Source organism: Zalophus californianus, chromosome 5 (assembly GCF_009762305.2).
Source record: "Zalophus californianus isolate mZalCal1 chromosome 5, mZalCal1.pri.v2, whole genome shotgun sequence".
Taxonomy (NCBI): Eukaryota; Metazoa; Chordata; class Mammalia; order Carnivora; family Otariidae; genus Zalophus; species Zalophus californianus.
This window is the reverse complement of record NC_045599.1, coordinates 34,164,821-34,189,981: the sequence shown is the minus strand read 5'-3', so window position 1 is coordinate 34,189,981 and position 25,161 is coordinate 34,164,821. Positions and strand designations below refer to the sequence as shown.

The 25,161-nt window shown below is 41.1% G+C and overlaps 1 protein-coding gene across 7 annotated transcripts in view; it reads left to right on the top strand.

Annotated features, from left to right (window-relative positions):
• Window positions 1-25,161, top strand: part of DIAPH1 (diaphanous related formin 1) — a 93,890-nt gene that overhangs the window by 59,257 nt on the left and 9,472 nt on the right. For all 7 annotated transcript variants that reach the window (XM_027606353.2, XM_027606350.2, XM_027606351.2 and 4 more), the window contains 8 exons: window positions 17,326-17,424; window positions 21,316-21,410; window positions 21,704-21,805; window positions 22,032-22,271; window positions 22,406-22,535; window positions 23,233-23,357; window positions 23,997-24,161; window positions 24,295-24,430. In XM_027606353.2, the coding sequence (XP_027462154.2) occupies window positions 17,326-17,424; window positions 21,316-21,410; window positions 21,704-21,805; window positions 22,032-22,271; window positions 22,406-22,535; window positions 23,233-23,357; window positions 23,997-24,161; window positions 24,295-24,430 (1,092 nt within the window). The remainder of the gene's footprint in view (window positions 1-17,325; window positions 17,425-21,315; window positions 21,411-21,703; window positions 21,806-22,031; window positions 22,272-22,405; window positions 22,536-23,232; window positions 23,358-23,996; window positions 24,162-24,294; window positions 24,431-25,161) is intronic.

The window sequence follows — 25,161 nt, the reverse complement described above, 5'->3', positions numbered from 1 at the left end:
ACATCTAAAAAGTTCTTAAATATCAGATATCCACTCACTGTTTCTGTCTTACAGGTTTGTTTGTTGTTGTTGTTTTTATAGTTTATTAATCTGAATCAGAGCCATATAAAGTCCATGCATTACAATTGGTTGATGTCTCTGTAGTTTCCCTCTCCAGCTTGTGCTGTCTCTTAATTTTTTATCTTGCAATTTGTTTATAGGCCTGATTTCTTAGGAAAGAGGGAGGATCCCTCAGGTTGGGACTGGGAAGTACAGAGCCGGACTTCTTTCCACAGAGCACAGCTTCCCATCTTCAGGAGGTCCCCCAGAAGTGATGGGGGAGGCACTGAAGGGGGAATGCCCTGCAACCTTCAGAGAAAGGGCTGGAATATCTAACTTAGGGGAGTGGCTTATTTCTTGTGACGGGATAGCTTGTGATTCAAAGTCTTAAGAAAATTCGCGGCAGACTGCTCTCAACAGAGTGGACCATGCTCTTTCCTACGAATTAAAGGAGCACCTTTAAGCTTTGGGATACCGAATTTCTCTGCTGTGTGATGGCTCACGTCCCTAGGGTGATTTCAGCTCCTCAGCTTTATCTAGTCACTTCCCTTCTTCTTCAGTGGCCGCCTTTCTCCCTGACCAGACCTAAAGGGTTAGCAGTACTTCATAGACTGTCTTAGAGAAAGAAAAATCGTGTGCCGTGTTGGGGACAGGCACACGTGAAAATTCTTCCATGGCTTCAGCACTGTCACCTCCCCACTCTGCCCCATGACTTTTTGAAGATTGTCTTTGAGTCTGATTTAGATGAGGAGGTGAAAGCTTTTGCCTGATGCTCTTTCTCTCCCTTCTGAACTAGGTCAGTGCCTGACTTAGCCGCAGCTGCAGCAGACAGTCTTTTCCCTTGCTCTGGGGGAGAGCAGAGGTTACAGAAGGGAAGTTGCAGGGTCTGACTTCTTGGCAAGGCTGGCAGGGCACTCGGCAAGTTTGGTCCTTAGAGACTAGGTTGGCTATGTGCCTACTTCGGAAGCTGTCGTTTCCATTAGCACAAGTGCTTAGAATCTGCTAAAGAGGCCAGGGTTGCAGCAGCTAGAGTCATGGATGCTGGCACCGACGTGCTCTTTGAAGAGTCGGCTGATAAGGGTTTCTTTTCTGCTCTTGTCAGCGGAGAGGCACAGTCATTTGCCGATAAGATTCTCCTTCCCTCTCTGCTAAGGTGTGCTGTATGTACTCAGGTTTTTATCGTGTATGAATTTCATACAGTTCTACAGAGTGAAATTACTCAGCTCTTGATGTCCTTTTTAGCGTGAGACATGGTATGAGCCCTTTGTTCTGGGCTTCCCGTCCTTGCTCTGGCAAAAATGAGAGCTGGAACCAAGCATTGGTAAGTTTATATGTTGAGTGCTATAATATTTGTATACTGAATCCATACACCATCCCAGCAACAGGGGTGGGAAGGCTGCTAATGGGAGTATCCTATCAACTCTACATTTTAAATTTTTTTTATCTAATAAAATTTTTTAAGTAATCTCTGTGCCCAACATAAGCCTCAAGCTCATGACCCCAAGATCAGGAGTTGTGTACTCTACTGACCAAGCCAGCCGGGCACCCCTTGACTTTTTATCTTTACTTCTGGTTGTCAGTGGGTCTTCCTCAACCTACCCACCCAGTGTCAAAGCTGAACCAGGGTCAGCTGTCTAAGGATATTAAAATATTATAGGTGGTATCCAGACTCGTTCCTGTCCTACCTGTTTCACAGTTCACTGGTGGGTAACACTTTTAAAAATTTACATGTTAGATAATGTAACTACATTAACACATCATACTACTTTAGTTTTGTCCATGTTTGCTTGTAGTCTTTGCCTATACTGTATATATAGCATTTATTTGGTTGTCATCAGAGGGGCGTACATGTATCACTTATTTATTTGAAGTATGCAAATCATATGTGTATGGGTTAGTGAATTTTTACAAAATTCAAAGTGAAGCTTATATCCATGTAGTGAACACCCAGATCAAGAAACAGAACATTACTAAGACCTAGAAATTCCTTGTACCCCCTTCAGGTTTTAGCTGATTCCTTAACTCCTTCCACCCTGGCCCAGAGTAACCACTGTTCTGACTTCTTGCACCACAGATTTCTCTTATCTGGCTCCTTCATCCACAGCATATTTACTGGTTTGCTCACCTACAATACACATTAATAAGTACCTTCAGAACTGCTAACTCATGCCACTGTGCAACTCACATCTACTAACTAGAGTTCATATTTGTTTATGCCAAGCATGTCTGTTTCTATTTATGAGCTAATTCTCAAATCCATCAATTGCTTTCTACCTCCAGCCCCACCATAACTGGGCCATGCCTTCATTTCTTACCTAAAATAACTAAACCCTCCTCTTTTTAAAAGTTTTTCAGTCTCATTGACAGTCATTCTGTGTTGTATACTTGAAATAATATGCTTTTGCCTCTTTTTCTTGATTTATAAGTTGAAGATTTTATCTTTTGCCTCTCTGTTAGGAAAGTGAGGATGTTGATACTTAAACTACTACCCTTCCCTTTCCTCTCCTTCAAATTGCCATTATCTACTGTTTAGGTATTTGAATGTTTACACTTTGTATTGTTAAATATAAGACAAATACAGAAAGCTACATAAAACAGATGTACAACTTAGGGAATTATTATAAGGTGAATGCCCTTGTAAATGCCATATGTATGGAGATACACTCTCCAGGGGGGATCCTAAGAACCTCCATGTGCCCCTTCCCTACTAAGAGAAACAGTTATCCTGACTGGAAATCACTTTTTTTTAATCACCTAAGTTTATATTTCTGAACACTATAGTTTAGTTTTGCCTGTGTTTTTAAATGTCTTTGTCTCTCTTTATCTCTACCTTTCTCCCTTTTTTCTTTATTTTTCTTGAAATTCATTTGTTGTAAGAACTGTATTATTTGTCCTGTGAAGTTTCTCATAATACGGATTTTTGTGATTTTATTCCCATAGTGTAGTTCATATGTTTCTGTTCCCTATATTTGCTGTAAATGGGTAAGATGGATCTAGAAGCTTAATCAGAATCGGGCTCCATTTGTCTTTGCCAAGACTTCTTCATAATAGATGTTAGGTTCCTCTTCAGATGACATATAATGTCTCGTCATCCCTTCTGTGATGTTAGCAGCCATCAGTTCTCAGTGCATAGACCTGTTCATGAGGGTTGCAAAATGGACATACTTCAAATAAAAGGAATGCCTTATACATTCTAGATATTAACCCTTTGTCTCTTAGGTGTATCACAAACATCTCTGACTCTGTGGCCTCTTCACTTTTTTTTAGTGTCTTGTTGACTAGTTCCTTACGTAAAGTGCTTAGATTTATCAGGCTTTTTCTTTTCTTTATGGCTAATGCATATTGTGTCCTGTGTGAGAAATCCTTCAGTCATTATAGTTTTGCCTGTCACATTGAGCTTTTTAATTGATTGGTAATTGATCTATTTGCCTATGGATGCAACTTAGTTTTTTCATGTGACACTTAATTCCAGTCCTATCTGTTGTGAAGTCTGTCCTTCCCCCAATCATCGGACATGCCCAGTCTGTTCTCTCAAGTGCTCTTCGGGACTGTACTCTTTGCTGTTGATCATTTTGTCTATCCTGGTGCCAGTAGCACATGATCGTGGTTTTTACAGTTTTATAAAATGTATTGATATCACCTATCTTTTGCTGCTTTTTTAAGAATGTCCTACCTTTGGCCCCTTGTATTTCCATATAAATTTTAGAAACTGCTTAACAACTTAAAAAGAGAAACCTGTTAGGATTTTTATTCTGCTGACTCTATAAATCAATCTGAGAAGAATTCACATCTTAACATTATCGAGCCTTTAATCTATGAATCTATAAATCTGTATTCACACACTTAATTTTTAGTGTTTTTCATTAATGTCATATAGTTTGTCCGTAGAGGTCTTGTATAGCTTTTCTTAAATTTATTCCTAGATACTTCATGTTTTTATATAATTTTAATTTTATTTTTTGCTTGCTTATAATTTATAGGTCCTTTTGGATTTTTTTATATTGACAATTACCTTCTTCAGATGAGTGTGTTATGCTCAGTGTCTTGAATAAATTGCTCTATTTTGGTACTTAAAGAAGAAAAACAAATGAGAGTGTTAATTCTTTCTAATCCTTAGAATTCTTGTTTCCTTTTCTTTCCTTACTACTACACTGGTTCAGAAATCCAGCCAGTGTTGTTGAATGAAGCGATGATAATGAATATTCTTGAGCCCCGCCCCCCTGCTTCTGTCATCACATCTCTTCTCTAACTGTGACCTTCCTCCCTCCCTCTTAGAGGGATCCTTGTAATTTTACATTGGGTCCATCCAAATAATCTTGAATAATCCTCTACTCTCAGTATACTTACCTTGATGATACCTGCCTTGTACCTTTTACATGCAAGGTTGTTATTCATAGGTTCTAGGAATTAGGTTGTGGATTTCTTTGGGAAGCTGTTATTCTCTACCACAGTGAGTTTTCAGGATTTTTTAAATTTCTTATTAATTTCTAGCTAACGGCATTTTTGGTCAGTGCTCTTGTAATTTCAGTCTTTAAAAATTTGTAGAGGGGCACCAGGGTGGCTCAGTCGGTTAGATGTCTTCCTTCAGCTCAGGTCATGATCCCGGGGTCCTGGGATCCAGCTGGCATCGGGCTCCCTGCTCAGCGGGGAGCCTGCTTCTCCCTCTCCCTCTGCCGCTTCCCCTGCTTGTGCTTTCTTGCTCGCTCTCTCTCCCTCTCAAATAAATAATAAATAAAATCTTAAAAAAAAATTTGTTGAGTTTTCCTTTATGGCTCTGAATATTAAATATTATAAATATTCTGTATGCACTTAAAAAGCATGTATGTGTTCTTCAGTTTCATGAAGGGTTCTCTGTATCTTCATTAGTTCCTTTTTGTTAATTATATTATTTAAATTTTCTATATTCTTGGGACGCCTGGCTGTCTCAGGGGAGCATGCGACTCTTGATCTCGGGGTTGTGGTTTTGAGCCCCACATTTCAGTGGAGAAATTTAAAAATCTTTAAAAATAAATACATTTTCTGTATCCTTTTTGTTGGCTTGTTTCATCAGTTACTGACAGAAATGGTTTAAAACATGCCACTTTGTGGATTTAGCATTGCAGTTCTGTCAGTTTTACTTCCTTTTTGTCTTTTTTATTCGTTTGTTTGTTTGAAGTAGGCTTCATGCCCAGTGTGGGGCTTGAACTGACCACCCTGAGATTAAGAGTCGCATGCTCTACTGACTGAGCCAGCCAGGTGCCCCATCTTTTTGAAAAGCTTTTTGTATCGACATAATTTCAGAGTTATGGAAAAGTTGCTAGAATAATACAAAAAATTTCCTGTACATACTTCATCACATTCCTGAGATGTTAACATATTACCACATTTGCCTATATAATGTGTGTATCATTTTTTGGAGTAAGTGCATGTATGTGTGTATGTGTATCTTTTTTTCTGAAGATTTGAGGCTAAGTTACAGGCATTAGGTCTCTAACCTTTGGTGTATGTTTCCTAGTAACAGGTCCATAGCTACAGTAAATATATCAAAATTAGCAAATCCATATTAATATAATCCTATTATCTAATTTGACCTTCAGATTACACCAGTTGTTACAATTATGTTTTTTACAGAAAAAATCCTGGATCATGCATTTATATTCAGTTGTTCTGTAGTCTTCTTTAATTGGAAATAATTCCTGTTATAGTCACCTGCAAAGGCAGATGGACCCCTGCTCAAAATTGGGTTTGAATGTCAAGATTAATGATGCCCTACACACACCGAGAGGGTATGAAAAGATTAACTTAACTAATGGAGGTCTCTGGGAAGAGCAGGGCAATCCTCTCAAGCAGGTTTGAAATGGTTGACAGGGCAAGAAAAGGAGACTGGCCTGGGTTTTTATTGAGGTTAGGATGTGGAGCCAGGGTGAGAGTTCCCGCACAGGTGCAGTACTTGGCGTCCTTGTTAATCTGCTGCCAGCACCAAGATGTGGGGCACAAGGGGAGAGGTGAGAGGCGAGGCTTAGTAGCTGTCCACGAAACAACAAAAAATGGAGTCAGCCTTCTCATTACTGTTCCTCAATCCTTACCTTTCATGACCTTGACAGTTTTTTGGTCACCATGCTTGTAATTCTTTACATGTGCTTTCATTTATTTCTTTTTTTTTTATTGAAGTCTAATTGACACACAGTGTTACATTAGTGTTAGTTGTACAACATAGTGAAACCCTAACTACAGTTACGCTCACCAGAAGTCTAGCTCTCCTGTTACTGTACAGTGCTGTTAAAGCATCATTGACGATATTCCCCGTACCGTACCTTTCATCCTCATCACTTACTGCCAGACTGGAGGCCTGTACCTCCCACTGTCTTTCACCCATTTTGCCCATCCTTCCCTCCTCCTCCCCTTTGCAGCCATCAGTTTTCTGCATTTATGAGTCTCTGTGTGCTTTTTGTTTGCTCATTTGTGTTTTAGATTCTACATACAAGTGTAATGAAAAGGTATTTATCTTTCTCTGACTTATTTCACTTAGCACAATACCCTCTAGATCCATACATGTTGTCACAGATGACAAGATCTCATTCTTTTTTTTTTTTTTAAGATTTTATTTATTTGAGAGTTGGGGGGAGGGAGAGCATGAGCCAGGGGGAGGGGCTGAGGGACAAGCATACACTCTGAGCTGAAGTCAGACACTTAACCAACTGAGCCACCCAGGCGCCCCCCATATTTAGGTCTTTAATCCAGTTTATTTTTGTGTCTGGTGTTCAGAAATTGGTCCAGTTTCATTCTTTTGCATGTGGCTATCCAGCTTTCCCAGCATCATTTATTGATGAGACTGTCTTTTCACCATTGTATATTCTTGCTTCCTTTGTTGTAGATTAATTTACCCTATAAACATGTGTTTAATTCCATGCTCTCTGTTGTGTTCCATTGATCAATGCGTCTAATTTTGTACCAGTACTATACTGTTTTAAGTATTATAGCTTTGTACTATATCTTGAAATCTGGGATTGTGATACCTCCAGCTTCGTTCTTCTTTCTGAAAATTGCGTTGGCTATTTGGGGTCTTTTGTGGCTTCATACAAATTTTAGGATTATTGATTCTACTTGTGAAAAATACTATTAGTATTTTGATAGTGATTACATTGAATCTGTGGATTGCTTTGGGTAGTATGTGCATTTTAACAATATTAATTCTTCCAGTTTGTTTGAGTCAGCCTTGACATTTTTGAAGAGTGCATACCTGTGATTGTAGAATGTCCCTCAGTTTGGGTTTGTCTAATGTTTCCTCATGATTAGTTTCAGATTATTCATTTTTTGTGCTTTATATATTTTAATATATAAATGTACAATGTTACTGGGTACATAGAAATTTAAAATTCTTATACTTATCTGATAAACTAAAACTTTTATTGTGATGTGATTGTAATGTGTCCTTATTTATGTTCTGTATTATTTTTGTTGCCTGAAAGACTGTTTTGCTAAAATTGATGGAACTTCATCAACTTTTTTTTTTTAAGGTTTTATTTATTTATTTGAGAGAGAGAGCATGAGCAGGGTGGGGGTGGGGGGCAGAGGGAGACGGAGAAGCAGACTCCCCACTGAGCAGGGAGCCCAACATGGGGCTCGACCCCAGGACCCGGAGATCACAACCTGAGCCAAAGGCAGACACCTAAGCCACCCAGGCACCCCCAAACTTTAGAACTTGCCTAGTGTAACTTTATACTTTCATCATTTCTCTATTCTTTTTCTTTTTCTTAAAGATTTTATTTATTTGAGAGAGGGAGTGAGAGAGAGAGCACAAGCAGGGAGAGTGGCGGGCAGAGGGAGAAGCAGGCTCTCCACTGAGCAAGGAGACCAACGCGGGGCTCAATCCCAGGACCCTGGGATCATGACCTGAGCCAAAGGCGGACGCTTAACCGACTGAGCCACCCAGGCACCCCCATCCTTTGTCTATTCTTAATTCTAGATGTTTCCTTCATAAAACAGCATATACTTGGACTATTTTTTTTCTTTTTTCACTCCAGTTGACAGTATTGGTTTTAACTAGAGCATATAATCCATTTACATTTAACATAATTACTGAAATACTTAGGTTTCAATCTGCCATCTTATTTTGCACTTTCTGTTCCATCTATTCTAAGCTGATTTCATTCTCTTCAAAATGTTTTCTAATTTCTATTGTGATTTCTTACCTAACTTCTGAGTTACTTGGATATTTATTCGATATGAAATAGTTGGGGGAATTTCTGGTTATCTTTTTTACTGATTTCTGAGTTGTGGTCATAGAACATACTTTGAATGATTTCTACCCTTTGAAATTTGTTGAGGCTCTTTTAAGCAGCATGTGGTGAATTTGGTACATGTGCTACGTGTACATATGAAAAAAAGATGTAGTTTTTCATTGTTGGATGCATTGTTTTAATATAGCAATTAGGTCAAGTTTATTAGATGTGTTCACATTTTCATATACTTTGCAAGTTTTTGTCAGCTTGTTTTATTAGTTTCTGTACAAAAGGTGTTAATTCTTCCACAGTGGTTATAGAATTACCCTTTTTTCTTTTGGTTTAGTCAGTTTTTGCTTTATATATTTTGAAACTAAATTATTGGATGTATTTAGATTTAAAATTGTCTTCCTTGTGGATTGACCCTTTATCATTATTAAATGTGTTCAAGCCAGTAGCATTATTAGAGAAGAAATTTTTATTTGATACTAATATAACTGCAACAGCTTTCTTTTGTTTAATATATCTTTTTCCACTCTTTACCCTTAACATTCACGTCTTTATTTGAAGTGTTGTCCCTTCTAAGAAGCAGCACTTATTTAGTGTGTATGTTTTGTAAATCCAGTCTGATGATCTTAGTCTTTCATTGCAAAGTATTTAATTCATTTGAATTCATATATACCATATTGCTATTTGTTTTGTTTGATTTTTTCCACTTTGTCTTTTTCTGTTCTTATCTTCTTACAGATTGATTTAGAACTTTATTAAATTTCACATATATCCTATTTTTAGTTATACATTTTTTTACTGTCTTTTTACAGGTACCTTAGAAATTATACCTACATCCTTGATTTATTACAATCTAATACAAATTAAAACTTTTTCCACCTTCCAGATAATGCTAGAACTCTACATCATTTTAACTCTATTTACAACGTATCTTCTTTTTTTATTTTTAAGATTTTATTTATTTGAGAGAGAGAATGAGAGATAGAGAGCATGAGAGGGAAGAGGGTCAGAGGGAGAAGCAGACTCCCTGCCGAGCAGGGTGCCTGATGTGGGACTCGATCCTGGGACTCCAGGACCATGACCTGAGCTGAAGGCAGTCGCTTAACCAACTGAGCCACCCAGGCGCCCACAACGTATCTTCTTTTTGAGTCATTGATGTCACATATTTTAATTCTACATGGTTTAGACCCTATAAGCATTTTTACTATTATTTTATAATATCACTATTCACTTAGAAACACTTTTCTAGTGTTCCTCATCCCAACGTATATTTCTATATTTACTTTTGTAATAATTTTTCATCTTCTGCCTGAATAATTACTCCCCTTAATATTTATTTTATTAGTTCAGGTCTCCTGAACTGTTTTTATTTCGCCTATGTTTTTGAAGGATATTTTTTGTTTTCCCTTTTTTGTTAAGACAACTGCACTGTCAGTGTTACTGTAGTTCATTTGAAGGTAATTATGTTCTACCCCCTGCTACTCTGAGAATTTTTTTTACTCTGATTTTTAGCAGTTTTACTGTGATGGTGTGCCATGATGTGGTTCTTGTATTATTCTTTGGGATTCTCTGAGCTTCTTGATTCTTTGTGTTGAAATCCTTCATCACTTTTGGAAAATTCACAGCTACTTTTCCTTCAAGTATTCCATTTTTTTTTAAAGATTTTATTTATTTATTTGAGAGAGAGAGAACACATGCGCACAGCAGGGGTAGGGGCAGAGGGAGAGGGAAAAGCAGGCTCCCTGGATGACGGGCTTGATCCCACGACGCTGAGATCATGATTTGAGCCAAACGCACGCAGCTGCTTAACTGACTGTGGCCCCAGGCGCTTCTTTTTTGGCACTTTCTTTTGCTTTCAAGTTCAGTGCCAGTGAATATCACATTTAGCCCTCCATTTTATGTGTTGTATGTATGTGATATTTGTTTTCATTATTTTTAATATTTTTCTCTCTGCATTTATTCACCCTGTTCCTAGAGTGTAGGCTTTATAAAGGGCTTTCAACTGTGAACCTGTTGTTCACCTTTATTCAGGATGTAGCCTTTTGGGTTCCCAGCTACCGAGGAGAGAGTCTTATATGAGACTCCCCACATTAGATAGAAACTGAACCTTGATCCCAGTCCACCCTTGCTACACAAAACCGTCAAACACGTATTGGAACAGTGTGCCATTGTTGTGGTTCTTTCTGGAGCAGTTCATCACCATCTTATCACTTCTTCCATGTTTTCAAGGAGGTTTTTTAAACACTATACCAGCATTTTTAGATGTTTTTCATAGGAGACTTGGCATCATTATTGGAAATGAAAGTTCTCATTTCTTTTCATATTTTACATGGTAATTTTCACCACATTGAAAAATGAAAATGTTATGTAATGAAACCAGTCTTTATACCATATATCTTGATTTTATGTTATTCTTAGAAAAGTTTTTGTTCAAAATTATACTGTTTTTCTATTTTTAACATTCAGTGTTTAATATGTCTGGAATTTATTTTTGTGAGCAGCATAAAGTTAGGGTCTGTTTTCCTTGAAAGTGGGGAGCCAGTTGCTCCAGCACTGTTGGTTAGACCAGAAGTCAGCAGACTATGCTCAACCCATTTTTGATAATAAAGTTTTATTTGAACACAGCTATGCCCATTTGATGACATATTATCTATGTCTTTCGTATTACACTAGCGGAGTTGAGTAATTGAAAGAAACTATGGTGCACAGAGCCTCAAGTATTTACTTTCCAGTCACTTAAGAAAAAAATGTATCAACCTCTGGATCAGACCATCCTTTTTTCATTGATTTGAGTTTCTACTTTGGCATATGCTAAATGTTTCATGTCTATTTCCAGTTCTTTGTTCACCTCAAATGTTCTTTGACTGTCACTCTGTTATAATTATTGTAGCTTTATACTACTGTACTTTATTGGCCTTAATGATATAATTTGTTCAGATAGACAGGTTTATTGAGGTACAAGATGCATATAGTAAAATTTACCCTTTGTATGTGTACAGTTCTGTGGATTTTGACAAATGTATACAGCCATGTAACCACCACACTCAAGATAGAGAATATTTTCATCTCTCCAAAAAGTTCACTCCTTCCCATTTGTCTATCCCCTTTCCTCACTGTGAGGCCCTGGCAGCCACTGCTCTGATGTCTGTCTACAGTTTTATCTTTTCCAGAATAGTCATAATAAATGGAATCAAACATTAAGTATCCTTTTAAGCCTAGATTCTTTCACCTAGCATAATGTGAGATTTGTCCATGTTGTTGCATACAGAGATACTCCTCTTTATTGCTGAGTAGTATTCCATTATATCCATTTACTGGTTGATGGACATTTGGGTTGAATCCAGTTTGGGGTGGTTAAGAGTAAAGCCAGTAGAAACATTTACATGCAAGATTTTGTCTGGATATACGTTTTCATTTTTCTTCCGCAAATACCTGGAGTGGGATCGCTGGGTCCTTTGTTACTAACGTAACTATCAAATAAGAAATTGTCAAACTGTTCTCCAAAGGGAGAACCTTTTTTTTTTTTTTTTTCATTTCCACCAGCGGATGCTTTGCATCCTTACCAGCACTTAGTTGCGTCAGTTTTGTTTTTTTAGTGACTCTAGTGGGTTAGGCATTGTAGGGGTGTTTTTTGGGGTTTTTTGTTTGTTTGTTTGTTTTTAAGTAATTTCTACATCCAGCATGGGGCTCAGACTGAGCCACCCCAAGATCAGGAGTCGCATGCTCTACCGACTTGCCAGGCACCCCTGTAGGCATTGTAGTTTTAGTTTCTAATTAAATTAATTCCTAGTACATATTCTACATATTCCTAATACCTTAACGATGGTGAGCATCTTTTCCTGTGCTTACTTAAACTTGTATAACTTTTTTGGTGAAGTATCTGTCCAAATCTTTTACCCATTAAAAAAAAATTGGGTTGTTTTCTTAGGATTGAATAATGAGAATTTTTTTATATGTTGTGGATACTAGTCCTTTATCAAGATCTGCGTTTTGTAAGTATTTTTTCCCAAGACTTATTTTGTTCTTTAATGGTACCTTTGAAAGAACAGAAGTTTTTAATTTTGATGAAGTCTGCTTTATCAATTTTTTCTTTTATGTTTTGTATTATTTTCTGTTGCTTTGGAACAAATTCCCACAAACTTAAAACAGCATAAATTTATTATCCCACAGTTTCCATGGGTCTGGAATCCATGTTAGCTGGATCCTCTGCTGAGGGTCACACCAAACTGAAATCAAGGTTCTGGCTGGACTTCCTTGCTTTCTGGAGCTCAGTGTCCTCTTCCAGGCTTATGTGCTATTTGGCTGAATCCAGTTCCTTGTAACTGTAGGACGTAGATAACTGTTTTCTTGCTGGTCATTAGCTAAGGGCTGTTACCAGCTTCTAGAGGCTGCTCATTATTTCCTGCCACATGGCCTTCTCCACAACCTGGTAGTTTGCCTCTTCAAGGACAGCAAGGAGAGGGGTATACAGAGTGTGTGCACTAAGAGGGGGGCCAATTTAAGATTCTGCCTACCACATGGTTTGTTTTTAAGAATCTTTGCCTACCCCCCTAAGGGCGCCTGGGTGGCTCAGTCGTTAAGTGTCTGCCTTCAGCTCAGGTCATGATCCCAGGGTCCTGGGATCAAGTCCCACATCGGGCTCCCTGCTCAGCAGGGAAGCCTGCTTCTCCCTCTCCCACTCCCCCTGCTTGTGTTCCCTCTCTCACTGTGTCTCTCTTTGTCAAATAAATAAAATCTTTAAAAAAAAAAAAAAAAAAAGAATCTTTGCCTACCCCAAAGTTGGGAAGATTTTTCTGATTTCCTCTAGAAGTTAATAGTTTTAGGTTTTCCATCTCTGGTCTATTGTATGTATTTATTTACATGTATGTATGTTTTGAGATTAATTCACATAACATAAGATTAACCCTTAAAGCAAGAAATAAATTTTAATTTGTATTAAAAAAATAATTCCTGGCTTAGAATCAGTATACATCACTCTGCTCTTACATCATATGGTCACCTCCCAGATGCAAGATGGGCTAGGAAATGTGGTCCCTACCTGCACCATCATTTCCCAGGACAAAAACTCCACATTGTAGAAAGGGAGCAGATACTATGGTCGACAGTTCTCTGGGCCACAGCCCAGACTGACCCAGGGAATTTTGTCCAGTTTTCCCAACACCATTTGTTGCAGAGACTGTCTTTTTTCCATCGGATATTCTTTCCTGCTTTGTCAAAGATGAGTTGACCATATAGTTTTAGGTCCATTTCTGGGCTTTCTGTTCTGTACCATTGATCTGCGTGTCTCTTTTTGTCTCGTGTGTCTCTTTTTGTCTCAATGATTACAGCTTTGCAGTATAGCTTGAAATCCAGAATCGTGATGCCTCTAGTTTTGTTTTTCTTTTTCAGGATTGCTTTGGCTATTTGGGGTCTTTTGTGGTTCCATACAAATTTTAGGATTGTTTTTCTAGCTCTGTGAAAAATGCTGCTGGTATTTTGGGGCACCTGGGTGGCTCAGTCGTTAAGCTTCTGCCTTCGGCTCAGGTCATGATCCCGGGGTCCTGGGATCGAGCCCCACGTCCCTGCTCCACGGGACGCCTGCTTCTCCCTCTCCCACTCCCTCTGCTTGTGTTCCCTCTCTCGCTGTGTCTCTCTGTCAAATAAATAAATAAATAAAATCTTAAAAAAAAAGGCTGGTGGTATTTTGATAGGGATTGCATTAAATGTGTAGATTGCTCTGGGTAGTATAGACATTTTAACGATGTTTGTTTTTCCGATCCATGATCATGGAATGTTTTTCCATTTCTTTGTGTCCTCTTCAATTTCCTTCATAAGCGTTCTGTAGTTTTCAGAGTATAGATCTTTTACCTCTTTAGTTAGGTTTATTGCTAGGTATCCTAACTGTTTTTGGAGCAATTGCAACAGGGATTGATTCCTTGATTTCTTTTTCTGCTGCTTCGTTTATTGGTGTATAGAAATGCAACAGATTTTTGTGTGTTGATTTTATATCCTGTGACTGAATTCATGAATTAGTTCTAGCAGTTTTTTGGTGGAGTCTGTTTTATTGATTTTCTTTAAAGCAGCTTTTTGAGTCATTGGATTTTCTCTGTTGTTTCATTTTTATTGGTTTCTGCTCTTAAATTCTTTATTTCCTTCCTTCTGCTTGCTTTGGGTTTGTTTTGCTCTTCTTTTTCTAGTTCCTTGATAGAAAATTGGACTACTGACTTGATCTTTCTAATTTTCTAATGTAAACTTGGTGCTGTTGGTTTCACTGTCAGCACTGCTGTAGCTGCGTCCCTTATATTTTGATGTATTGTACTTTCATTTTCATTCAGTTCTGTGTATCTTAAAATTTTCTGAGACTTCCTCTTTGACTCACAAATTACTTAGAAGTGGTTCTTTGGCTTCCAAATGTCTGGATATTTTCCTGTTCTCTTTTGGTTATTGATTTGTTGTTTGATAACATTATGGTCAGAGAACATGCTCTGATTTCAGTCCTTTAAATCTATTGGTTTTTGTGGGGTTTTTTTAAGATTTTATTTATTTATTAGAGAGAGAGTGCATGCGCCCAAGCCGGGGAGAGGGAGAAGCAGGCTTCCTGCTAAGCAGGGAAGCCTGACACAGGGCTCGATCCCAGGACCCTGGGATCGTGATCTGAGCCAAAAGCAGATGACCCAGGTGCCCTGATGATACTGACGTTTTACCAGTTCAAGTAAGCATAGAAACTTTATTTTCATTTAGGTCCCTTTACCCTCCCCAGTTTTTAAATAACAATTGTATTTCCTCTACATGGGGCTACTCCATTTTGGTAGAGCTGAGAAGTCCATATTGTATCTGTCTCAATTGGAGGGGGGTTCTCAAATAGGGCAAGAATCAGGTAGAAGCCGGGTACGGCAGTTAAAGGGCTCACTGGAGGCAGAACAGAGGCGAGAGTTTATCAAACGTATTGCGAGGGAGCACCTGGCAGGGGCGCAGAGGAGAGGCTGTCTGCTATGGGGCAGTGGGTGTGCACCGTTCTTAAAGAGGGAAGGTGAGGAGGTATGACGGCATACGGAATTTTCCCTTTTGTGGTAACTGTGGTTGTTAGTAGCCCATTGGTCCGTGGGTATTTTCAGGTGGGTCGCATGATGTACCTGTCTGTGTTTAGTTGGGGGGTCGCTATAGGCCCTTGTCTCCACTCCATCGCTCCAGCCTGTGAGCTAAAAGCAGCCTCTGCACAGATGATTGTCTTTCCTCCGTAGCCCTCCTGAGTTGCTAGTTCTGGTAGTTCTTCGTTAGTCTGGCGGTGGTTGTGAACTGCCGTGTGGAGTTACATCTTCCACAAAAAGGGAGCTGCCTTTTCATCCCTGTCTTTCTTGTATCTGTACCTTATACTTATTTTTATCTTATTGCCAAGCAAAAAAGTTGAGTCTATTTTTTCTGTTTTTCAACATCAGTAATGAATACGTATCTTCGTATTTTGCCTGTATAAAATGAGAGCTTTACTTTTAACTTTTCTCCTTCCCCTTTTCTAAGTTTTTGTAATACAGTCTGGATGTTTTAATTCTCCATTTTTATCTGACCACCCATAATTTCCATTTTGTTATATGACCTGTCTTCAGTACCTCTCTGACTTTTCCGGACCTCCCCCTCACTCCGTGCAGCCATAATGACCTTTTTGCTTTTTCTTTGAGCTCACTGGGTATGCTCCTTTCTCAGGCCTTTGTATTTGTCATTCCCTCTGCCTTAAATGCATCCCCCTCTCCCTGTAGATACTCACTTGGCTTTGTGCTCTCACTTTCTAGAAGGTCTTTTCTCAAAAGTCACATTCTAAGATTTTTCCTCATCCCCCTAAAGGTATAATCCATCGCCCATTTGGTCCCCGTTTCTTCTCTAGATTTTCTTTTCACAGAACTATGACTAGCTCATATAGTATTTTATGTATTAACTGCTTGTCGTTTCTCTTGATTAGAATATGAGTTCTCTGGAGGCAGGAATCTTCTCTGTTTTGTTCACTGTTTTGTTTTTTTAAAGATATTATTTATTTATTTGAAAGAGAGAGAACACGAGAGTGGGAGGGCAGGGAGGGGGACAGGCGGACTCTGCCTTGAGCTTGGAGCCTGGGTCGGGGCTTGATCCCAGGGTCCTGAGATCATGACCTGAGCCAAAACCAAGAGTCGGACACTCAAGTGACTGAGCCACCCAGGTGCCCCTCTCTTTCGTTCACTGTTGTATTCACAGTGCCCAGAATAACCTGGCACGTAAAGATACTCAATAATAGGTACTCAGTAAGTGTTTATATAAGTAACTAATCTTCATGTATTTAGCATTTTCCTGTGAGTTTGGACTGACAGGCCAAAGGATGAGTGTTTTTAATAGTTCTTGGCACTTTTTGCCATGTAACTTTCTTTTTTGTTTGCTTTATTTCTTATTTATTTGTACCAGGTCTTTTTATGTGGTTTAAAATTCAAACAGTATGGACACCTGGGTGGCTCAGTCCCATGTCAGGCTCAGGGGGGTGTCTGCTTGAAGATTTTCTCCCTCTGCCCCTCACCCCGCTTGCACATGCACACACATGCACACTCTCTTGCTCTCTCTCTAAAATAAATAAATCTTTAAAAAATTTTTATAGAGAACTGTTCAAGATGGAGCTTGAAAGAAAATAGGATTTTTAATAGGCACAAAAGGATAAGATGGTGGAAGGCTCTAGTAACAGGTTGGCGAACTACATCCCTCAGGCTGACCACCCATTCACTTATGTATTGTCTTTGACTGCTCTTATGCTGTAGTGGCAGAGTTGAGCAGTTGAGACAGATCATATAGTCTGTAAAACCTGAAATATTTACGCTCTGGTCCTTCAGAGAAGGATCTGCAAGCAAATGATAGGATGTAGTTGGGAAAGAATTATTGGTAACAGTTAAAGAAATGAGAATGAGATGTTGACTATAGTTGAGGGTAGGGGTCAGTAATAGAAGGGTGGCCGGTTAAAGAGAAGGAATACAAGAGGGAAACCATTGTTAATAGGAAGTGAGGACGCATTCCAGGCTGGTATAGTAGTTCAGTAAGGCCTGAATGTGGCTTGTCCATAATCATGCTTTTCTCATCTTTCCCTTACTAGCTAAGAAGGATCAGGAAGGTGGAGAAGAAAAGAAATCTGTGCAAAAGAAAAAAGTAAAAGAGTTAAAGGTGTTGGATTCAAAGACGGCCCAGAATCTCTGTGAGTAACTCTGTGATCCCAACTATTTGTCTTTTAAAAGCTTAATTTTGGTAGATCCAGGGTGTCTTGATTTGTTGAGTTCCTAATGTGTGCCAGGCATTGGATAGTGAACTTCCAGTATCTTGTTTAATTCCTCAGTAGCACTGCAAGATTATTTCCTTACCATAAAACTAGACACTAACAGTGGTTGAGAGTTTTAGGAATTCGCCCAGTCCCATAGGTGGTGAGAGACAGGTATGGGACTGGAACCTCAGATTTTTTTTTTTATTTCAAAACCCTTACTGTTTCCATTGCATCCGCAGAATATTCTAGCCACTGCATTTCCCTCTTTCTAACTTTTTCTTAAGTACTTCTTTTAAATGCAGGCACTGGGTTCACTTAAATCTAAAACACTTTTGTGGCTTAGAATAAATAATATAAATCCTGCACTTCTCAAACTAGGATCAGAAACTCCTCCGCAAAGTTGGTATAGGTGGTACTTATTTGATGATCAGGATGAATGTTCATTTTTTGTTTGTTTGTTTGGCTGTTGATCTCCTTTATGCTGAGTAATAGAGATTTAAATATTTGCTCAACAAATATCTGAGGTTCTGCCATGTTGCAGTCTCTGTTGGGCCCGTATGAGACATGTGTTCCAGAGATGAAAGGGTACATATTCCATAAAACCCACTCACAGTCTTGTAATGTGGCTCTTGTCCCCATTTCTCCATATGAGAAGATTAAAGTTTAGATGTTGTGACTCGGCCGAGGTCACACAAGGAAACAATGACACATACCCATAAGTAAAATCAGAGATATCATGAGAACAGTAAGCCTTACGTTATTCTTTGCTGTATAGTCCTAGATCATTGACAGCAAATACCACTAAATGTTGTCTGTGGGTAAGTCTTTTTATGGAGACCAAAAGTAATGGGAGATGGTTCCTTTTCTCAGGTTTATCTCTGGGAAGAGAAAACATGAGTAACTCCCATTTTAGAAAGTGATTGAAGACTGTGGGTATTACATGATTCCTTCCAGTTGGATGATAACAATACAGAAAATAGAACTCACAAAGAGAATGAGATTTGTTTAGGGGAGGATGGCCTAGGAGATGTAATTTAGTGATTCAGAAATTATTAAGTGCCTCTTATGTGCTAGGGACACTTAAGCTGAATAAGGCACAGTTCCTGTCCTTATGAAGCATCTGTCTGGTACAAACAGAAAAGTAAATAATGGGAACCACACAGATGAAGTGCTGTGATAGAGATGAGCTTGGATGCAGATGAGAGCCCCGGGAAAGGGGCATCTAAATCAAGTGCGGGCAGTACTGGAGGGAGCATGTCACTCAAAAGGAGGTACTGCTTACATGGATTTGAAAGAACGATGAGTCAGGAGTGAAGTGAAGGCTGAGGGCTGGCTTGTTGCAGGCAGCGGGATCAGCACGTATGAAGGCGCAGACGCACGGAGTGTGACACAGTGTGGTTGGAAAACTAAAGGCCATATGTGGGAGAGGAGTGGCGGGAGAAGCTTTCAAGAAATAGAAGCTAGATTATCAAGAATTCTGACAGGCTTAGGCTAAGAAATATCTGTGATATCCTGAAGGTCTTGGAATTTATTAAAAGGATTTTAATCAGGAAAATGAGTGATAGTCCCTGTGTAATTCGGGGGAAGGCTACTTGGGCAGTGACTGAGGCTGGATTGCTAGCGTCCGGGAAGACTCCAGGCAGAGAGATGAGTTATGTTCTCACTTTAATCTAGGTGAGAGATGATCAGGGCCTGAAACTAAAGTAGTGAGAATGAGTAGGAAGGCAGGCAGAAGATACTAAGGAGATAGAAATAATGGAACTTAGTGACTGAGGGAATGAAGGAGATGTTTTCTTTGGTTTACATCACTCTGTAGAGAGTGGTACCATTTACTGAAATAGGAAAATCCAGCCAGGAGCAAAATGTCTTTCTGGGGAGGAGTGGTGGGTACTGGACATGAATGAGAGGTGGCAGGGTGGTGGGTAGAAATGATGACTTGTAGGATAGAATTAAGGTGCCTGTGGGACTCCTCCAGAAGGATGGGTGTGTTAGGCCTTTGGGTATAGGAATCAGGAAGAAGGTTTGGCTGGAGGTAGGAATTTAGGAGACAGAATATGAGTCATAGCTGAAGCCATGAGTTTGCTTTGAAGGCCACTAATATTTAAGGGGCAAGTAGAAGGGGGAGAGGGGCAGGGAACTCAAAGGCTGGAAAGAAGCAACAAGAAAAATGGTATGACATAGTCCTAAGTGGGGGTAGTCAGCAGTGTCAGATGAAGATGGGAATCCGGTAAAATAAGGAAAGGACAGGTGTCCTTTGGATCTGGCGTGAGGAAAGTCAGTGGCCTTAAGCAAGAAGAATTTCAGGATAGCGTAGAGGTTAAGAGCAGAGCCTCTGGAATCCTGTAGTATTTAATTCCTGCTTCCAGCTCTCACTGGCAGTATGACCTTGGGTTTGACTAGCTTAATTTGAAGTATCAGTTTCCGTTTCTGTCAAATGGGGTTAATAATACAGACGTACAAGGATATCATGAATAGGATTAAATGAGTTTAGGTATGTAGATTACGTTTAAGTGTTGTGTATGATACTCAGTAAGTAATTGTGGTCTTTTCATTGACTCTGGGGACAGAAGAATAGATGAGAGCTGTGGAAGTGAAAGAGAAGAGACTATTGTATTTTTTGAGGGAAAGAATATCCTCAAAAAGGAGGAATATCAGGTCAAGGTTTTTGGTTTTTTGTTTTTAAGACAGTAGAAACTTGGTTATGTGTATATCCTGAAGGAAAAGGTCCTCAGGGCCACCTGTTCTACTGAAATCTAAGAAAAGGACGAGTACATGGGTGTAGTTGCTGATAAGCTTACACAAGTGTTGGCACACGTTTTCTCCTGTATAATTCCAAATAGTCCTTACCCAAGCCTTTTCTGGCTTGGCTCCAGCTGGGAGCCCCCAGTGCGTAAGAGAATGCTGGGGTTTTTTTCCCAGTGAAGAGGAAGAAGATTTTTTTTTTTTTTTTTAAATCGGCAGTGGTGGGACAGTTGGGAGAATGGGGATACTTTGGAGGAGCTTCTAAAAGAGCCTAGCGTAGAGTAGGGACACACAAAGGACTGCTCGGTGGCGCTGAGTGTATCACTATTGTTGGCGCCACTCCAGATGAACTGTGATCTGCAGAGTCTTTGCCAGCAGTGTTCATCACCCCAGGTGCAAGGGGAGAGATGACATGGCTGGATCAACCAGGAATTGGAAGGAGAAGGAAACAATAATAGGAGCAGTAGTAACAGAGATGGCAGTAATAGTAGAGATCAGGCGAAGCTATAGACTGTAGGTCTAGGTGAAGGAGAGAAGGCAAAATAGAACTCGTACATCCGAAGAAAACGGAGTGGTCAGCGCTCACTGATGGGGTTGAAGGGCCATTCCAGAGGCTAGAGAACTGGAAGACAGGAAGTGTTTGTTGGTGAACAGGATATGGCAATTTAAGAATCAGAGCATTTGAAGGCAGTGGCAGCTTTGAGGATGGAGTCATGGGAGTGGGAAACTAAAAATAGAGTGGGGTGAGTATCTTGGATGTATATATAGAGAGAAGATCAAAATCTTCCTGTGTGAGCAAAGGCCAGGAGCCACAGTGTTCGTAGAATGTGGTGCTTAGAACAGGGTAGCTGGCATGTGACATAAATGTGGGGCGTTCATGAGAGAGAAAGCTGGGAGGTGGGAACCTTAGATGTCGGACTCAGGAACTTGGACTTTAACTACCCAGGTAGTGGAGAGCTGGTGGAGGTTTCTGATAGTGACTTTAAAAGAAAACTCTTAGGCAAATAGGCCAGCAGAGGTTTATAGATAGGCTGGAAGGGAGAGGAGACTGAGAAGAATGTGTCTTGATATCTCATTTTCTGGCAGCCATCTTTCTGGGTTCCTTCCGCATGGCCTATCAAGAGATTAAGAATGTCATCCTGGAGGTGAATGAGAGTGTTCTGACTGAGTCTATGATCCAGGTAAGGAGCAAGATTGTCTTTGGGAGCTGGCTGTTCGTGCCACGGTACACTGGCCTCATCTCTTTGGAGTGTGAGGTCCTCTAGATTGGTGCTTTACAGAATGCTGGCTTTGGGTCAGCATCCATCTCTCCGGTGGTTAGATTATTTCTGGTATATTTTTCAAAAGTCCTGCCATCTCACTAGCTGCCCTGACCCCCAGCCCCTGTTTCCTTCTTTGTGGTCCTTGGGCAAAGTAGGGGACTGACAGGAGGCTCAAGCTATCAGCTCATGAGACCGTCCCTTGTCTCTTTCAGAACCTCATTAAGCAGATGCCAGAGCCAGAGCAGTTAAAAATGCTCTCCGAACTGAAGGATGAATATGATGATCTGGCCGAGTCGGAGCAGTTTGGTGTGGTGGTGAGTGAGGCCTGTGGCAAGAAGCTCTTCTTGGACCCCCTTGCTGCCCTCCTCCCCTGAAGCAGCTGGGGTGCTTGCTCCTCGCCTCTCGTCTAGTCTGAACCTCTCTTCCTTTCTCTTCCATACTCTGGAACTCACGGCCCCCCATGCGAGGCTCAAGCCTGTATGTTTTTTCTGACCTGCTCTACCTGTTGGCCATCCTGGAACTGCTTGTCTTCCCCACCAGATGGGCACTGTGCCCCGCCTGCGGCCTCGCCTCAACGCCATCCTCTTCAAGCTACAGTTCAGTGAGCAAGTGGAGAATATTAAGCCAGAGATCGTTTCTGTGACTGCCGCGTGTGAGGAGTTACGAAAGAGTGAGAGCTTCTCTAGCCTCCTGGAGATTACCTTGCTTGTTGGAAACTATATGAATGCTGGCTCCAGGAATGCTGGTGCTTTCGGCTTCAACATCAGCTTCCTCTGTAAGGTGAGCCAGCTGATTAGAGCAGAACGACAGAAGGGAAGGCCGCTGGCCTCTGTGGGCACCATGTGGCAAACTGCTGTTGGCCTCAGGGGATCTTGGGCGTGTCAGGACTAACACGTTTCTCCTCTTCCCCCAAGCTTCGAGATACCAAGTCCACAGATCAGAAGATGACATTGTTGCACTTCTTGGCTGAGTCGTGTGAGAATGACTATCCTGATGTCCTGAAGTTTCCAGATGAGCTTGCCCATGTGGAGAAAGCCAGTCGAGGTGGGGCAGGTTGAGGTGAAACTGGAAGGCTGTTCCAGGCCCCCAAAATCTCTGCATCGGGACGGAAATAAGACACGGTCTAGGTCTTAGTTTTCAGTTCTGCCTATTTTAGGTGGGAAAGGGGAAGGGTGTAGGCATGATGTCTAGGCCATGGGGGAGAGGATTATCAGGCAGAAGGGAGGACTTCATGTACAGAAGTGAGAAGCATTCTTTCTTTCCTGGGGAGACACCAAACACTAAAAAACAACTGGAAGAAAGGCAGGTGTTTTTAGTCTAGCTTAGCGGTTCTTTTTATTCAGAAAGCATGGACTAGATTGACAAAAATCAGGCCTCACCATCCTGGAATGAGGCACAGAAAAAGCTGCATTCAGTAGAAACGGGAACAGATTTCTGCCCTTCCTCTGTATTTCTATGTATAGCTCCTTCCTCCCAAACTCTGTTCTCTAAAATAAATGAAACCAAGATCCCAGGGGATTTCACAGGTTCTTGTTAAATGAAGCCTCTCTTCTTCTTGTGGAGGCTGGAGGTTCAGGCATCACGTAACTTACAGTCTAAGTGGAATGATGAAAAGTGCAATGTGTGGAACATCTGGAGGAGAGGACGTGAGAGTACACTGATGCCGGGCCCCAACGAGCGGAAGCTGAGGGTCTGGGGACTGGGAATAAACTCTTGCTTTCTCTTTTTGTGTCTCCTTTAGTTTCTGCTGAAAACTTGCAGAAGAACCTAGATCAGATGAAGAAACAGATTGCTGATGTGGAACGTGATGTTCAGAATTTCCCAGCTGCCACAGATGAGAGAGACAAGTTTGTTGAAAAAATGACAATATCCTTTCTTACGAGGAGGGAGTTCCTAGGATGCTTTCTAGGAAGGGAAGGAAAATGTCCCGGGGCTGGGGGGTGGAGCAGGAGAGATCTGGTGATAGATAATTTTTCCTTCTTTAAAAAAACTCTTAAAAATTCTTTTCATTAAATACATAGTTCTTGAAAGCATTCTCATTGTTGTGGTAAGCACACCACTAAAATTCCTCCCTGATCCCTTGCCCTCTGCCCCATCTCCACTGCACACAAGTGCACACACACCACACACACACACATATGTATTCTCGTCTCTCTCCACTTCCCAAAGGTAACCACTGCCACTGGACTTCTCATTTTCACCTCATGAGTTTATTTTAAACAAAAACTGTGTTGTGTTGCTTTTTGCACATCCTGGTTCTTAGCCCTGGCTCCACAGCAGGATATGCAGAACCACCCCTTTAACTGCCACCCCCTATTCTGTCGGTGAACCATGGTTTATGGTTTACCAGTCCCCTGTTTGGGATATTTCGATTGCTTCTCGCCTTTGCTCTTACAGTGTCGTGTCGAACATCGTCGTGCCTGCCGGCATGCATCTCTGCATGTTCCTCGGGGCTAGTGCGGTGGGTCTGCTTCTTGGCCTTGGTCCTTGACTCCCGGGCCGCACAGCTTCGTGAGGGACGCCCAGGAGCAGTATAACAAACTGCGGATGATGCACTCTAACATGGAGACCCTCTATAAGGAGCTGGGAGAGTACTTCCTCTTTGACCCCAAGAAGGTGACGGTGGAAGAATTCTTTATGGATCTGCACAACTTTAAGAATATGTTTGTGGTGAGCCAGGGTTACCTGCCGACTGAATCTTCTGTGGACATTTCTCACTTTCCACATTGCTTGGTGTGGGGTGGGCTTATGTGTAAGTGCACGCATGCCCACGTGTTTTGTTTTGTTTTGTTTTCCTCCACAGCAAGCAGTCAAGGAGAACCAGAAGCGGCGGGAGACAGAGGAAAAGATGCGGCGAGCAAAACTCGCCAAGGAGAAGGCGGAGAAGGAGCGGCTCGAGAAGCAGCAGAAGAGGGAGCAGCTCATAGACATGAACGCAGGTAAGAAGCGGAGAAGGGCTGATGGGTTGAAACAGGAATATTTGCAGGGCTTCTCTGCCTAGAATCTCAAGGCCAGAGAAAACAGCTCACGTCTGAGCTCAGCTCCTGGCAAAAGATTGTTGGCAGCCTTTTACCTCCAAGAGCCCGGTGCTGAACTTGAACCTCAGCTCCCCTGCACGCGCTTCCAGCGCTCCATGCTCGCCGCCCCCCCCCCCCCCCCCCCCCCCCGCTAGTTCCTGCGTTATGTCTCATCTCCCAGTGGGTTTAGTATTGCTGTAACATGGACTCTTCTGCCTGGCCAAATGGTCTTCTGGCCCGTTTTTGTTCTTTCTACTACATCTTTCATTCTTTTCCCCAAAATGTTTTCCTGGCCTTGCTCCTGTCTTAACACTGGTGGCTTGTCCTCCTTGTCTGCTTATGTTCCCTAAGTACTGTGTGCTCAGTACCTCCGCACAGTTGTACACACTGTGTACACGCACAACTGCGCATACCTACAAGGTTATAAAGGGACTGAACTTCTGGAGCAGGGGGCATGGGAGCTGGCCACTCTCTCTTCTCTTTAGCAGGATCTGTTTCGCTACCAGAAGTATGTCTTTGTTGAAACATATGGGCTCAATTACTGGCCTTCTGTTTCCTGTCTTTGCTGCCTTCCTGCCCCCCCCCCATCTGCTCCTTCTGTGGGTAGCAGGAATATAGCATACACTGTGCATGGCACTGAGCTGATGCCACCC